We start from the raw sequence: 17,353 nt of genomic DNA on the forward strand, positions 1-17,353 counted from the left end.
ACTTACCTCGTACATCTCCTCTAAACCTTGCCCCTCAAACCTATGCCCCCTAGTAATTGTTCCCTCTACCCTGGGGAAAAGCCTCTGACTATCCACTCTGTCTATGCCCCTCATAATTTTGTTGACCTCTATCAGGTCACCCCTCAACCTCCGTCGTTCCAGTGAGAACAGACCGAGTTTATCTAACCTCTCCTCATAGCTAATGCCCTCCATACCAGGCAACACCCTGGTAAATCTCTTCTGCACCCTCTCTAAAGCCTCCACATCCTTCTGGTAGTGTGGCGACCAGAATTGAACACTATACTCCCTTTTTTCCCCCTTTATAAAAATCACTCTCCCCGCCACTATTCCATAGGAGCCTGGTGCCACTTTATCAATGACTTCCCTGGATGAAAACAAATAAAATGAGGAATGTATCAAAAGGCTCACTACAGCTGACTACTTGAATGGAGGAATGCAGAACCACAAATGGCAAAAATTCAAATAACTGATCTACAAAAATAATACAGTCGCAATAAAGGTTTTAACAGCACTTGTAAATGTGCAAACTCATGCCTTTAAATTTAGATATTGCCCATACCCTGGGCAGTTATGGCATTATTCAGAATGAGATTAAATGTGGTAACAGGAGCAGAGAATGACATTGCTTCATTGACACCTCATTTGAATGCATCTGTCCAGAGATGGGCAGATTTTACGTGAGTCCAATCTATTTATAAAGCACTGATAACATAGAAAACATAAAAAAATTCTCCAAAGCATTTCATGCAGGGTATAATCAGATAAAAATGGGCAGGAAGCAAAATAAGGAAATATTTGGGGCTTGGTGAAAGAGGTGGGGCAGGGGAATCTTTTAAAAAAGGAGAAAAGGGAGGGGGTAACGTTTTGGGAAAGGATTCCAGATATGTACCCCGAGTGGTTGAAGTCAAGATTGACAATTGGAAGCAAAGTATGAGGAAAAGTCAGGAGAGATTGTGTCTGATTAGCACCACACAAAAACAAAATCAGACAAAGAGAGATCACTGGAAATTACAGGGCACATCGCCAGCCTAATAGCCTCCAGCTGGTAACCACATTTACCTCTTCAACATTAAATATCCACATTTCACCAACTTACAGCAAGGCTGCCCCACTAAAGAATTATTTGATTCCATAGAAGCCTGGTGCCACTAAATGAGCGATTGCCCCACAATTAGTGTGTTAAGAACCCTGCTAATGTTAAATGCGAAGGTATCCCAAAACCCAGAAGGGTACCTAGAACCCCGGTTCTTCACGGTGTACATTTTCAATTTGCTATACTGCGAGAAAAGATGTGTGAACCAGGGTGAATAGTCCAATCGGGTGTGAACAATTAATAAAGAATATTTATTAACTTAAAAAAGGGAAAAAACACCTGACATGCAGGAGTATAATACACTGCAACACAATAGTTATTGCACACACAGTATTACACGGACGTTACCCCTTGGCTCCCAACTACCTATATTTCCTGAACTCTGAGATGCCCCATTGTTCCCAAAAACATCCAATATTATCTAACTCTTGAGATAAATCCAGCAGATAATTACCATGCACAGGTTATTTGGCCACATTTGGGAAATCCATCTTCAGTTTCAGCGAAGGCAAAATCTTCTCAGTTTGTGTTTTAAGATTTTAACCGGCTACCCGTTTAGCAATAACTCGGGAGACTGTTTCAGCAACTGGATATGGCTGTGATGGTAGTTGCTGCTACTATGTCTCTCTCTCCAGTTAGTGTGCTATGGATATATTAATCTTTTCCTTTGATATTACCCACCCTGTGGATCCAGCTTTTAGCACATACTTGTCAATTTCCTTATCTCTCCACTTTGAAGTTTCCTCTCCTGCACCCCATTGCATTCCTCTAGTCACATAAGAAAACACCTGTTTTTCTTACTGATATGCTAATTCACATATCTAAATCTCTTCAGACAGCTGCCCTTATCAACTCCCTTTTTAAATTTACTTTTATGCAAATTTCATTTTTTAAAAAAATCTCAATTTGCCCCAATTCTTAACAACTGTAAGGAGCAGAAATGGTTGGCAGTTGGTCCGGTTCCTAATTCGAAACATTAAGTTGGAGGCAATAAATAGACCCACTTTCAGGAAGGGGTGGAGGGGGGAGGGGGGGGAAGCAAAAGGGGAGATTCACGCATGGTAAGTTCCTGATGAAGATATCGGCTGCAACTTGCAAAAAGAAAAATACACATCTCAAAATATTGATTAAAAAACTTTTTCTTTTTTTTAAAGTAGCATACGTTCCATTGAACTAATTTTATTTTTGTGACCGAGGGATAATTTGTGAACAATCAGGTAAATATTCTCATAAAACCGGAGATAGTTCTAAACCTAGGGTTCAGATAACAGTACAGCAGTTTTGAAAAAAAATATAGACTTTGTCCCCTGTTCCACTGACCTTGGCTGCCTGTCAAAAAAAGAAATCAACACAACATTTTTTAGAAATAAAAAGACTATTCCTCCTGCTGTTTTTCACTCATAATTCCTATTCTTGTGATAGACTTCATTTAATTCTTTCATGGGATTTGGGTATTGCTGCCACGGCCAGTATTTGTTGCCCATCCCCAATTGTCCTCTGAGAGCAATTACCACATTGCTGTCAGTCTGAAGTCAGATGTACACCATACAAGGCAAGGACAACAAATCTCCTTCCCTAAAGGACATTAACGAACCAGGTGGATTTTCTTTTAAAAACTGACAAATTGGTAATAGTTTGACATCGAAAGGGGAAAAAAAAGAGAAAAGTTTAGATCGGCTAGTATGCCGAGAGTCAAAAGTTGCGTGAAGGTTAACTGGGAGATCTCTATATGCAAGGTGGTGACATAATGAGTAACCATATTTGAATATAAAATTTCAAAAGGCTGGTACACATGAGCAAAGCTGCATGAAGGGGAGTCAATGCAAAACAAATGCTTTTAAAAAAGGACTCACTTTCTCGTACAAGAGAATCCAATTTCCCCTCAGCTTACTGGGCTTGAAATTTGACTCTTAACTTGGAAATTTTCTAGTTCCTTTTGTTGGTTCCTAGTTCTGTGCAGCGCACTCTACCTCCAATGTACTGCGCAGAGTGGTAGAAAGCAGGTTTAAACGGTCCCCCTCTATAATCATGGTGCTGTCCTCAGTTACTACCCTTAACTCTGTTGCCAAAGGAACACTCGTCACCCCTCTTCCAGAAAGAATCCGTAATTCCGGATTAGACTCGTCCCTCCAAAGTCAGTTTGTATCAAATTTAATGGAAGGCCCCAGAGCAAATTTTATGTTTACTCGCTTGTCACAGTATGTGCATGACTAAGACAGATGAAACGGAAACAAAATGAGGCAAAATAATGATAGTTAACATACTGTCTCTTCAAAAAAGATAAATACATTACATGACAGCATGAGATTTACAGAAACAGTGCTTTACCAAGGTTAACTGGATACTATACCTCTTGTATGAGCTTGACATATTTGTTATCCTATATAAGTAGTCACACAACCATTCATCCGTGCCTTTGCTAACATTGATCCCAAATGGGTGTAACTATTTTCTAAAATACACCAAGATTTACAGTTTTAATATAGAGTTCTGAAACATTAAGTCAATGACAATTTTGGATTGCATTATTGCAATAATTAGAACCGAAACGCAATTGATTATACCCTGCTTTTTTTTTTAAGGAAAATCCCATTTATTATAGTGCTCGCCAATTAGCCCATTTAACTACTGTGTGGCCAATCCTGAAGTGACATACCCAATAGGATTGCCAACTATAGTTAGATGCCAAAGAAGTAGGATATGCATCCTGAGCCTGCTCCACCATTCAATATGAAAATTACCTTTCATTCTCCCAACCTGCAGAGAGAGAATCAGCACCATTTTGCCCAACCTCTCATCAAAAGGCAACCCTCTCCTCCCAGGAACAAATCCAGTAGGCTGGACATATATTGAAGTTTTCATAACGTTACCTACAGATTTCCAGCACCCACCTCAAATTAAAATACCTTCTTCCTCAACATCCCCACCCCTCAAAATTTGGAAGAAAATACATATGAAAAACACAGTTTTATAAAACCTGTTTTTCTCATGGGTTTCTCACAAGATGGATCTTCAATGCTCGAATACTTCAGAATAACTGCATTAATATAACATTGACAAATGTAATGCAGTAATTTGTACTTCAAGATCAAAGCTGCCGCTTTCAGTTAAAGACAATATAGTGGAGCAGCCAATAGAATAACATTTTTCCTTTCCTCAAATGCTTGTTCAGAATCCCGAAAGAGCAGAAGGAGGCCATTCGGCCCATCGGGTCTGCACCGGCCCTTGGAAAGAGCACCCTAACCTTAAGACCACGACTCCACCCTATCCCTGTAACCCCACCTAACTTTTTTTTGGACACCAAGGGCCAATCCACCTAACCTGCACATCTTTGAACTGTGGGAGGAAACTGAAGCACCCAGAGGAAACCCACACAGACACAGGGAGAAAGTGCAAACTCCACACAGTCACCCGAGGCCGGATTTGAACCAGGGTCCCTGGAGCTGTGAGGCAGCAATACTAACCACTGTGCCGTCCTTTTACAGAAAGGTTGTATTTTTTTTTAAACTGTTGCACTACAAATTTGTTGGTAAGTTTACACATTTATAGAGGCAGCACGGTGGCACTGTGGTTAGCACTGCTGTCTCACGGCACCGAGTTCCCAAGTTCAATCCCGGCTCTGGGTCACTGACAGTGTGGAATTTGCACATTCTCCCCGTGTTTGCGTGGGTTTCGTCCCCACCACCCCAAAGATGTGCAGGTAGGTGGATTGACCATGCTAAATCGGCCCTTTATTGGAAAAAATGAATTGGGTACTCTATTTTTTTTTTAAAGTTTGTATGTTTATGATCTGAAAGTATTTTGTTTTTCTCCCTTTTCGTGAAGATATTGGAATGGTTTTTAATTACCCTTGCTCCCTCCACTAATTAGTCAAGGCTCTCACCAGAACCTAGAATAGAGGGCGGGACCTTTAATGATCTCAATCATTCTCACTAAACAATGCAAGTGATGATACAAAAGACTGTAGATTTGATCTACAATGCTACTAATATTTTTAATGGACATAATTGATGCTCGGTGGATTTCTCTTTCATCGAGAAGGAAACAAACAAACAAAAACATCTGACCAGGATCTCTTACCCCAGGATACAATAGAAAGAAACTGCACAGCATCACAATAGTCTAATTAATATTTGCCTTCCGGAAACATGCACAGGTTTATTTAATTTTTGATACACTGTCTAAACCACAGTCAATAAGCCACAGTCAAATTTGCTGAACATTAAAATAAAAGCAAAATACTGTAGATGCTGGAAATCTAAAAGAACAGAAAATGTTGGAAAAACCCAAACACGTCTGGCAGCATCTCTACACAAAGGCTGCCAGACCGGCTGGGTTCTCCAGATTTTGCTGTTATTATTGCATAATATTAAGTCACCCATAGTTACACATAATTGTATTTTTAATTCATTCAAGGGATGTGGGCATTGCTGGCTCGGACAGCATTTATTGCCCATCCCTAATTGACGTTCAGAAGATGGTGGTGAGCTACCTTCTTGAACCACTGCAGTCTGTGGTGCAGGTACATCCACAGTGCTGTTCGGGAGGGAGTTCCACGATTTTGACCCAACCACAGTGAAGTTACGGCGATATATTCCCAAGTCAGGATGGTGACTGACTTGCAAGGGAAACTGCAGGTGATGGTGTGCCCATGTATTTGCTGCTAGATGGTTTCATAGAATTTACAGTGCAGAAGGAGGCCATTTGGCCCATCAAGTCTGCACCGGCTCTTGGAAAGACCACCCTACCCAAGGTCCACACCTCCACCCTATCCCCAGTAACCCCACCCAACACTAAGGACAATTTTGGACACCAAGGGCAATTTATCATGGCCAATCCACCTAACCTGCACATCTTTGGACTGTGAGAGGAAACCGGAGCACCCGGAGGAAACCCACGCAGACACGGGGAGGATGTGCAGTCTCCGCACAGACAGTGACCCAAGCCGGAATCGAACCTGGGACCCTGCCGCTGTGAAGCAATTGTGCTATCCACAATGCTACCGTAGCGGTTGTGGGTTTGGAAGGTGCTGACAAAAAAGGGGTTTGCTGAGTTCCTGCAGTGTATCTTGCAGATGGTACACACAGCTACCACTCCATCAGTGGTGGAAGGAGTATATTTTTGTGGCAGGAATGCCAAGCAAGCGGGCAGCTTCGTCCGGGATGGTACTGAACTTCTTGAGTGTTGCTGGAGCTGCACTCATCCAGGCAAATGGAAAGTATGCCATTACACTTCTGACTTGTGCCCTGTGAATGGTGGTGAGTATTTCATGGAGGGGAGTCACTCACCACAGGATTCCTCAGCCATGACCTGCTCTTGCAGTAGCCACAGTATTTACATGACTGGTCCAGTTCAGTTTCTGGTCAATGATATCTTCCAGGATGTTGGTCATGGGGGGATTCAGCGATGGTAATGCCATTGAACGTCATGGGGCAATGGTTAGATACTCTTCGGCCGGAGATGGTCATTGCCTGACACTTGTTTGGCATGAATGTTACTTGTCACTGGTCAGCCCAAGCCTGGATATTTCTCAGATCTTGCTGCATTTGGAGGTTCCTGTATCTGAGGAGTTGCGAATTGTGCTGAACATTGTACCATCAGCGAGCAAACCCATATCTGACCTAATGATGAAGGAAGGTCAATGATGTAAAAGCTGAAGATGATTGGGCCAAAGACACTCCCCTGAGGAGCCCCTGCAATGATGTCCTAAGACTGAGATGATTGACTTCCAACAACCTCAACTATCTTACTTTGTGTGAGGCAGGACTCCAACCAGCAGACTTTTCCCCCGAATTCCCATTGATGTCCAGCACCTTGATGTCATATTTGGTCAATTGCTGCCTTGCAGTCAAGGGCAATCACTCTCATCTCACCGCTAGAGCTCAGCACTTTTGTCCATGTTTGAACCAAGGCTGTAACGTCAGAAGCTGTTACCTTGACGGAATCCAAATTAAGGGTCAACGAGTAGTTTATTGCTCGGCAATGATTGAGCATAAACTGATGAGGCAATGATTGGCTGGGTTGGATTTGTCCTGCTTTGTGCATACAAGATAAAACTGGACAATTTTCCACTTTGCTGAGTAGATCCCAGTGCTGTAACCATACTGGAGCAGCTTGGCTAGGGCTGCGGCAAGTTCTGGAGCACAAGTCTTCAGTGCTATTGACAGAACACATAGCTTTTGCAGTAACCATTCCCTTTAGCTGTGAATAGAATTGGCTGAAGATTGACATCTGTGATGCTGGGGACCTACAGAAGAGGCAAAGATGGATCATCCACTCATCACTTCTGGCTGAAGATGGTTGTGTTATCTTTTACACCGACGTGCTGAGCTCGCTCATCTTTGAGGATGGGGATATTTATGGAGCCTTAATTGGCCACCAACATCCACGGCTAGATTTTAGAGCTTAAATCTGAGCCATTGGTTATGGAAGTGCTTAGTTCTGTCTATTACTTGCTGCTTATGCTACTTGGCACATAGGTACAAATCCTGCATTGTACTGACACCAGGTTCATGTGTAATGTTTGGGTGTTCCTGGTCTTGCTCCAGGCACTCTGTCCTGCACTCTTTATTGAACCTGCATCGATTCCCTGTCTTGGTGGCAATTGTAGACTGTGGGATATGCCGGACCATGAGGTTACAGATTATGGTTGGCTACAATTCTGCTGATGGCCCACAGTGCCACACGGATGCCAATCTAGAGTTGCTAGATCTGTACAAAGTCTATCCCATTTAGCACAGTGGCCATGCTACAGAACACAATCGAGGTTATCCTTACTGTGAAGATAGACTTCATGGTGATTAGCAGGCATTTTCCTTGCCCATGTTCGACCTTATACCATGACACTTCATGGTCGATGTTGAGGATTCCCATCCAACCGTATACCACTGTGGCACCATCACCACCTTTGCAGGCTCTGCCCTGCCAGTGGGACAAAGTATGTGGGACATTATCTGTCAGGTATGATTCCTTGAGTATGATGATGTCAGGCTGCTGCTTGACTGGTCAATAGGACAGCTCACCCAATTTTGGCACTAGCCCAAATATATCAGTAAGGAAGACTTTGCCGGGTCGACAGGGTTGAGTTTGCCATTGTCATTTCTGGTCAGTTCCATCCTTTCTCAAATTTGTAGTGATTGTGATACAGCGGAGTGGCTTGCCAAGCCATTTCAGGGTGCAGTTAAGAATCAACCACATTGCTATGGACCTGGAGTCACATGTAGACCAGAACAAGCAAGAACAACAGGTTGAAATGTTTTGATTTTAGGCACGACATGGTGGCACAGTGGTTAGCACTGCTGCCTCACAGTGCCAGGGACCCAGGTTCAATTCTGGCCTCGACTGACTGCCTGTGTGGAGTTTGCACTTTCTCCCTGCGTCAGCCTTCATTTAAACAGAATTATTACAGTACGGTATATTAACATTTGTAACAGTAGTAATTTTCCTGATTAATTTTTTTTTTTAAAAGCACATAAATTTGTGTTTAAGCCACAGGAACAAAATTATTTCTGCTCCGAACAAGATGTCAAAATTAGAGACTAAATTTGAATTACATACTTAAAATATAGAGCACTAAAACAGGCCTTTGCCCCAGTTGCAAATGTATATGATATCATTCAAGCAGCCATCAGCAATATTCACAACCAGCAATGTGATTCCGATTTGAAAGATAAGGAGGTGGAGATTGCAGAATTAACATGAATTGTTGCACACTTCTAAATGCAACGGCCAGATTTAACAGTCAACTGTGACGCTGCTGACCTTGAAGAAAGCTGTCTATAAAGGTCCAACAACGCTGTGGCATGGATTTCTCCCTCCCTGACCATAGCTTGAATCTGGCACCAAGTCAAGGGCATTGGTAGGCATCAAGAAACAATGATGTGATCAGGCAGAGTAACCTGCCAGTAACATTGAAGCATTCTCACAGACTCCAACTGCACTGAATTTTTCAATTGATACAAATCAAATCAAAAGGTGAAGTCACATGGGATCAGAGGTGAGCTGGCAAGATGGATTCAGAAGTGGCTCGGTATCAGAAGACAGGGGATAGTGGTGGAAGGGTGCTTTTTTTGAATGGAAGGATGTGACTACTGGTGTTCCACAGGGATCAGGGATTTGTTGTTGTTCATAGTATGTATAAATGTTTTGGACGGAAATGTAGCTGGTCTGATTAGTAAGTTTGCAGACAACAAAGATTGGCGGAGTCCCGGATAGTGAGGAGGATACAGATCGACTGGAGACTTGGGCGGAGAAATAGCAGATGGAGCTCAATCCGGACAAATGTGAGGTAATGCATTTTGGAAGATATCATACAAGTGGGAATTATACAGAACCCTTAGGAGTATTGACAAGCAGAGTTGTGGGTGTACAGGTCCACAGATCACGGAAAGTGGCAATGCAGGTGGACAAGGTATCAAGAAGGCACAAGGCATGCGTGCCTTCATCAGTTGGGGCATTGATTATGAAAATTGGCAAGTCGTGCTGTAGCTGCACAGAGCCTTAGTTAGGCCACATTTGGAATATCACATACAATTCTGATCGCGACACTACCAGAAGGATGCAGATGCTTTGTAAAGGGTACAAAACAGGTTCACCAGGATGGAGGGTATTAGCTGTGAGGAGAGGTTGGATAAACTTGGATTGTTTTCACTGGAACGATGGAGGCAGAGGGGTGACCCAATAGAGGTTTACAAAATTACGAGTGGCATGAACAGAGTGGATAGTCAGATGCTTTTTCTTCCAGGGTGGAAAAGTAAATTACAAGGGGACATAGGTTTAAGCTATGAGGGGGAAAGCTTAGAGGAGATGTGCGAGGGCAAGTTTTTTTATTATTACACAGAGGGTGGTGAGTGCCTGGATCGCTCTACCGGGGAATGGTGAAAGCAGATACAATAGCGATGTTTAAGAGGCATCTTGACAAATACATGAATAGTTTGGGAACAGAGGGATACAGATCACGGAGGTGCAGAAGATTTTAGTTTACACAGGCATCATGATTGGCCGAAGGGCCTGTTCCGGTGCTGTATTGTTCTTTGTTTTTGTTCTCTTTGAAGTAAAATGTTACACAGAGTGCAATGAATGAGTGGGACATATGCATGGGATTACAATGTGAATTTATCAGAATGGAAAATATGACATTCCACAAATAAAAAACTGTAATCATTAAAATTAATCCTTCGAGACTACTGAGGCTGTTTAACAATAGTTATGAACATAATACATTTTTAAAAACTGAGTTGCAACTCATCTAACAAGTTTACCTATTTTTCAAAGTTTTTTTTAAACCAGTGAGAACAATAGCATCAAAGGGCGCGTGATTTCCAATTGGTTGCAGCTTTCAAAGGCACTTAACAGTATGGGAGAACACAGCATAACTGATAGCAACTTCTGAATTCCCAGTATTTAACAGCACAGATGTTACTCCAGAAGCTGTCAGTTTCAGAGTAACAACTGTGACAAATGTTGAGTTTCACTGTGATTACTACCCAAAATCCGGGTCAACAACATTGAAACTGTACTTCCTAAATATCTCATTGCAAGGGTTGACCACAATTCTCCCAAAATTTCAGAATATATTTTACTGGAAAAAGCCAACAGAATTACACAGGTTGGCGCATTTAGTGATTTCTTTAAAGTCACCTTGGGATTGAACAAGTGATGGAAAATGTTTCTTGCTGCAACTTGTGAGGTAATGGGCAGAGAAGCTGATGAAGTGACCCCAGAAATGATAAAGGGGTGACTTTCATCAAATCTGCTTGCATCACTTCAAAAATGCCAGCCTTGTGAAGTGTTCCACGTCATTAAAACTGGACGTTTCTGTAAGCTTTTGCCTTTGGGGCTTGGGGGGTACGGGAGGGAGGGAAACTGGTGCCTTCAGCCACTGCAAGATATTGTTTTGAAACATCTTGGCTGTTCAAAGAGGAAGCTTCTCAGATCTGTCCATTTTTGTGAACAGAAGAAGTCACCTGCTTTTTGCTCCATTTTTCACCAACAGACTACCCTGGTAACATTTTTTACCTTTTTAATTGACATTCCTGAATGCGTTGAGTGTACATTAATTGAAATTAAATGAAATGAAAATCGCTTATTGTCACAAGTAGGCTTCAATTAAGTCACTGTGAAAAGCCCCTAGTCACCACATTCCGGTGCCTGTTCGGAGAGGCTGGTATGGGAATTGAACCGTGCTGCTGGCCTGCCTTGGTCTGCTTTAAAAGCCAGCGATTTAGCCCAGTGTACTAAATTGTAAAAGTTAATCTCTGGACGGAAGATTCCGAGTGAGAATTGAAAAGTGTTAACCATCTGGATAACTACCCTGCACATCCTAAAATTTATCACCTAACAAATGTGGAACGTGTCCACCTTTGAAGCGCTACAATGTACAAGCTTCAGCTGAGGTCCATAAGCTTTTCAGAAATCACCACCCAAATCTCTTTGGAATGGAAACCATTAACTACTTACAAAACCAAAATAATGCTGCTAGTCATCTATATCATACGTTATTATAGCCCATCGGTTAACCCTTTATATTCCACTGGAAGAGGTTGAATGAAATGAAATGAAAAATGAAATGAAAATTGCTTATAGTCACGAGTAGGCTTCAAATGAAGTTACTGTGAAAAGCCCTGGTCGCCACATTCCGGCGCCTGTTCGGGGAGGCTGTTACGGGAATCGAACCGTGCTGCTGGCCTGCTTTAAAAGCCAGTGATTTAGCCCTGTGCTAAACAGCCCAGAACATTTGCAAGCAGCTTCAGCAAGCAGGACTGATCTTTGGTACTGCATCACAGTAGATGATCCTTTGATCATCCAAACCTCCACCAGAGCCTGGAGCTAACAGTAGTTGAAAATAAATAAATGAAATTATTGAGCAAGACAACTATGATGTAACTTTCCTAGTATTATCAAAAGATGCTGTCTGATGTTTAATATTGTATGCAATTCTCATGAGGTGATTTGATTAACTCAAAAATGTAAACGGTGAAGAAGAAGCAATTATTGTGGTCCAATTTCAAATTAAAATGGCTTTCATTTTGATAGTCTTGTCCATCTGGTACCTACCTCAGCTTTTCTGCTGCCAAAACCCTCATCCATGCCATTTTGTCTGTAGATTTGAATATTCCAAAGCACTGTTGGCCAGACTTCCCACATTCTACCCTCCATAAACTTGGAGTCATTCAAAATTATGCTCCCAGTCATAACGCGCAACAAATCCCACTCGTCCATCATCCTTGTGCTTGCTGACTTACACTGCAACCCAGTTAAACAACACAACTTAAACATTTTCAAATCTCTCTATGACCTCATCCTTCCCCATCTTTAACCTTCTCCAGCCTCACAATGCATTCAACTCCAAAGACCTTGAATTCTGGAATTCCTTCCTTAAGCTTCTTTACCTCTCCACATTACCGTTTTCCTGCCCTTTTAAACCTAAATCTTTGGCCAACTATTTGGACATCTGCCCTAAAATATCCTTAGGTAGCTGAGAGGCACATTCTGTTTCATAATACCTCTGCAAAGTGTATTGGGATGTTCTATTACATTGAAGGATATATTAAAAACCTTCAAAACAGTCTGGTAATACAATGTTGATAAGGGAAGTTTTCCTATGCATCATGTGACAATTGTGTCCAAGCTAACAGAGTGGAACATCTAGTTGGACTCAGTTGAACTATAGAATTATTACACATGCCATCATTACGCATCCCTGTCACTATAGTAGGTGATCCTTTACTCTTTTATTTATCTAAAGTAGTAGTTCTTCTCGTGGTGCACAATACGAAAAAATTCAATGTTTTGCTTTAATAACATTTTTTTAAATCATCCTACACTTGCACTCACTCTCCACCGTGTCCGCACCATCTTAAAATTCAACAGACCCTCACTCGCACTAACTTGTTCTTTTCTAAGGCCTTGATACTGTGAAACTCTGTACCTTTTTTCAACATTTAAAACCCAATTTAGCTATTGTTTCTCACTTTACTTTGTCTTCTCTTCTGAATTTTGAAATTTGATGGTATTCCATAGTGTGGGCCTTGGTTCCTTTACCAAGCTTCTTGATTTAAAAACATCCACACGGACAGTGACCCAGGGCCAGGATCCAAACCCGGGCCACCTCCATTTTCTGAGGTAGGCAGTGCCAAATACAAGTTAGTCACTTCAGGTTTCACTTGGATTACACTTTCAAGTACTCAGGAAATCTTCTTCTACACTGTCCCAATAATTTGCTTCAGCTACAATGAAGAAGAGCACCTCTTCTGTACATTTCCATTTTTCTTTCCAGCCACTCGAATGAAATTGTCAATTCAGTGCCAAATAATCATGTTTATGGTTCCATGCCTACATGGCCATGTAACTAGTTGACACTGTTCCAAACTAATTTCATAAAGGATCATCATAGCCAAATCATGCTTTTATTGAATTAAGCTGGATATATTTAGTGGTCCCAGAGATTAAGGGAAGTGTCTGTATCCCGTGGGTTTCCAAGAATCTACCTAGACAATCCAAAATAAGCTGTACAAGATCAAAACTTTTTATGTAACTCACTTGCTACCCTGGTCTTACATGAGCCGAATTGCTTGTAATGCCTATCGAAATCTCACACAGTTTTTCTGGAAAAAATATATTTGTCAAAAATCAACTCATGTGCCAAAATGTCCATAAGTCAATATAACACTGCTACTAGTGTATTACAAATGCAACATGTAACTCCAACTCTGATCTATATTCATATTTCTTAGCAAGACAAGTATGCTGCGTTTAGCAATAGCCCATTGTCTACCAATTCCAGTATAAATATATACATTAATAATGGAATCTACAATTTTCTGACTTGTTGGCAAAAGTGTAAACTCACAAAGCACAAAATGTATTTTTCTGTCACCTGGTGGTCTGTAGCTTGAATGACAAAGTTGCAAACTCTGTAGCAGTAGTAATTACATTCACTAGCTGGAAATATTTAGCAACCAGAGAACTGCTTCCATTGCAATGCAGACTCAAAAATGGACATTTCACACACCCACCATTGTACTTACTGATATTTCACTCAATACATTACAATTAAGAAAAAGGGATCAGCACACTTACTGACGACACCAATTAAATAAATGACCAGATAGTGATGTTGATTCAGCAATAAGTACTGACTAGAACAATGGGGAGAACTCACTGACCTTTTTCAAAACTGCGTCAACATATATTTTACATCTACCCGAAAGGGCAGATTAACAGATTAACTCCAAAAAGCAATTCCTCAATTGTACAGCACTGAGAAAGTGTCCGTGATGATTTAGTGCTCAAGTCAGTGGAAGTGGGACCTGAATCCACAATTTTCTGGCTTGTAGGCAAAAGTGTTACCACAAAGAATGAGCATAAACCAAGCCATGAGGTCACAGATTATGATGTGGCCTGGCCCGCGATCGGGGCTCCCCAATTGGCGGGCCCGCCTCTCTGACTGGGGGCCTCCTTTCTTCCGCACCGGCCTCTTTAGCCCTGTGCCATGTTGCGTCGGGGCCGGCGCGTTGAAGGGAGCCACTGCGCATGTGCGCGTTGGCGCTGGTGCCACTGCGCACATGCGCAGATCCCGCAGCACCCAGTTGACGCCAGGATCAGCAGCAGGAGCGGCGTGAACCACTCCAGTGCCGTGCTGGCCCCCTGTAGGGTCCAGAATTGCTGATCCTGAGGCCATGTTTCTGACGGCATCAACACTTATTCACAGGATCACAGAATCCCACCAGTGCTGTTAGGTAATTTGGACATTCTGAATTCTCCCTCAGGTGTACCCGAACAGGCACCAGAATGTGGCGACAGTGGGATAGGGCTTACCCAAGGGATAGTAATGGAGGAGTCTGGGATAATGGCTGGGTAGAACAGCTCTCAGATTTGGCATCAATTCGCAGATGAATAGGATTTTGCAGGATTAACTGGGCAGGGTGTGCCTTTGTCATATTCAATGCTTTAGTTCAATGGTGTGGAATCGGTCTTGTTTTATTCATATTTAACTTTTCAGTAGCAGTCTCACGTAACAAGCGTCTTGCTCAGCCATTTCAGAGGGCAGTTAAGAGTTAGCCATATTACTGTGGGGCTGGAGTCACATGTAGGTCAGACTAGGTAAGAATGGCACATTTCCTTCCATTTGGGCATTAATGAACCAAATGAGCTTTACATCAATCTGGTGGTTTCATGCTCATTAAGAGACCAGCTTTTTAAAATTCCAAATGCTATTAATTCAATTTAAAATTCCCCCAGCCTTGGTGGGACTTTAACTCATGTCTGCAGAGTTTTACTCCTCCAATAATATTACCACTGTGCTGCTGTTCCCCATGGAGATACCCCAACAACAGCCCAAACCAGACTGCAAAGTAAAAGTTTTTTTAATGTTTCCTTTAATCCAGGCAGTTTCACCAGTCTATGATCTCTGACAGGTCAGTAGTTGCAAAGACCTTGTGAAACCCATAAAAATAAACAAATCAAGGTCAGCAAAGGAGCAGATTCCTACTGTACCCGATTAATGAAGAACTATTCCATCGAATCAAAGTTTAATTAAAAAGGGATCGACAACATTTATTTTCCTCTCGCCTTCCCGGAATAAAGGGACAACCGCGGAAAGCTGAATTTTACAACTGCGGGAGATTGAACTGGATGGTGGGTTTAAATTCAACTGAGTCGAGCTTCAGTTCTGCAGATGTTATCTATGTTGCTGAACTCCCTATTCCCCAAATCCAAACAGCCCTAAACACCTGTTCCGCACTGCAAGCTTCGAGGGCACAACATTAAATTTTTTAAAGCACAAACACCGCCGCCAGAATGAAAATTAAATTAACTTTAGCGACCCCCGCACCACCTTGACTTTTAAATCTCAACAGCGGAGCTGGGAAGCCAAATGTTTACAGGAGCTTCCGAACATCAACACGGGCGAAAAGCATTAGCCAGGTGAAGAGACCTCGATTTTTGAAGAGACAAATATATAAATTAGACATTTTTTTAAAAATGCTGATGGGATTGCGTGTGATCTTTTAGTTATTATTGGGCTCGACGTTACATTTTGATACAGGTTGGCAGTGTGGTATCCAGGAGACGGACACATTTAAAATGGTTACACTCTCGAACGCACCTTGCTGTAAAGTTCCGAGGCTGACATGTCGCTCCGCACTTTGCCCGCCTTCCTCCGCCCGCCGCCGCCGAAGAAGAAGAAACGAAGAGGTCGATGTGGCTGCCTCGGACAGCCTCAGTTGCCATCTAAACTGGACATTGGCAAAGCGATGTCTCCCTGGTCGCCATTTTCAGCAGCTCCCTGCGATCTTTCCCTCCCTCCCTCTCTCCAGCAATCTTTCACTCAGGTGTAAAGTTGGTGTCGAGATCTCCGCCCAGGTTGTAAGCCGCTCCCCTTACCTAGTAATGGGATGGGTTTTTTTTTTCTCTCTCTCTTTTAAAAACAATCTGAAATAAAATCGTACAGAATGTTAAAACAGCAAAGGATAACAAATTGCTCCCAAAACGTGCAATGCTGGCTTGACTCTGTGTGATTGTTTATTTGTGTGTTGGGAGGAAAAAAAGCTTTGCTTGCAAGATTCTCTGGTGTCACCTAACCCAGCCTCCTCCTCCTCCTGCCCTCCCCCCAGAGGCGCTGGGAACTGATGGTGAGACATCTGCTGGCGACTTCCGTGTTTTGAGCCTCAGCACCAGGAATTGGTTCAGTACTGCGACAGTCTTTGCTGCCGATTCCACCTGAACGGTCTTGCTGTGAGGCTCTCTCTTCCACCCCTCCCCCGCGCCTTCCCTTTCCCCAGGATGGGATTCTGCATAACCACTGTCCGTCCGTGTCAAGTCCAGTTCGAGATTGTCCCATCGAGTTTCACTGATTTAAAGATTACTCTCCTGGTCACTGTTGCGAGTAATTTGAGGAGAAGAATCATAGGCACATAAAAAAACAAAAACGTTTTCCGTCATCTGCTTGATTTATTAGCTGTACAAATTGCTTTGGGGGGGGGGGGGGGGGGTTAAACTAGATTGGCAGGGGGATGGGAACCTGAGGGGAGAAAAACTGCAAGTGGGAAGTTGAGAAGTATTAACTGATAAGGAGGATATATCAGAGAATAGTATCAAAGTAAATAAAACGCTTGGAGAATTTGATAGAATTAGAGCAGGTTACTAATAAGTCATTAGGTAGGGTCAGAGTAAAGCGGAAAGTAAAAAAAAACTAAATCATGGTTAATGTGTAGGGGCTGGTTTAGCTCACTCGGCTAA

General features: G+C 42.4%; 1 protein-coding gene across 4 annotated transcripts in view; it reads right to left on the minus strand.

Annotated features, from left to right (window-relative positions):
* The window catches only part of myo5b (myosin VB), a 299,598-nt gene extending 282,900 nt beyond the window's left edge, over window positions 1-16,698 (minus strand). For 3 of the 4 annotated variants that reach the window (XM_038790510.1, XM_038790509.1, XM_038790507.1), the window contains exon 1: window positions 16,221-16,697. In XM_038790510.1, coding sequence (XP_038646438.1) covers window positions 16,221-16,247 — 27 coding nt within the window. In that variant the 5' untranslated portion in view covers window positions 16,248-16,697. Of the gene's footprint in view, window positions 1-16,220 lie in introns of all 4 variants that reach the window. The other variant, XM_038790508.1, reaches the window with a different exon arrangement.
* Between the last annotated feature and the right edge of the window lie 655 nt (window positions 16,699-17,353).

The sequence above is a fragment of the Scyliorhinus canicula genome, chromosome 3 (genome assembly GCF_902713615.1).
Source record: "Scyliorhinus canicula chromosome 3, sScyCan1.1, whole genome shotgun sequence".
NCBI lineage: Eukaryota > Metazoa > Chordata > Chondrichthyes > Carcharhiniformes > Scyliorhinidae > Scyliorhinus > Scyliorhinus canicula.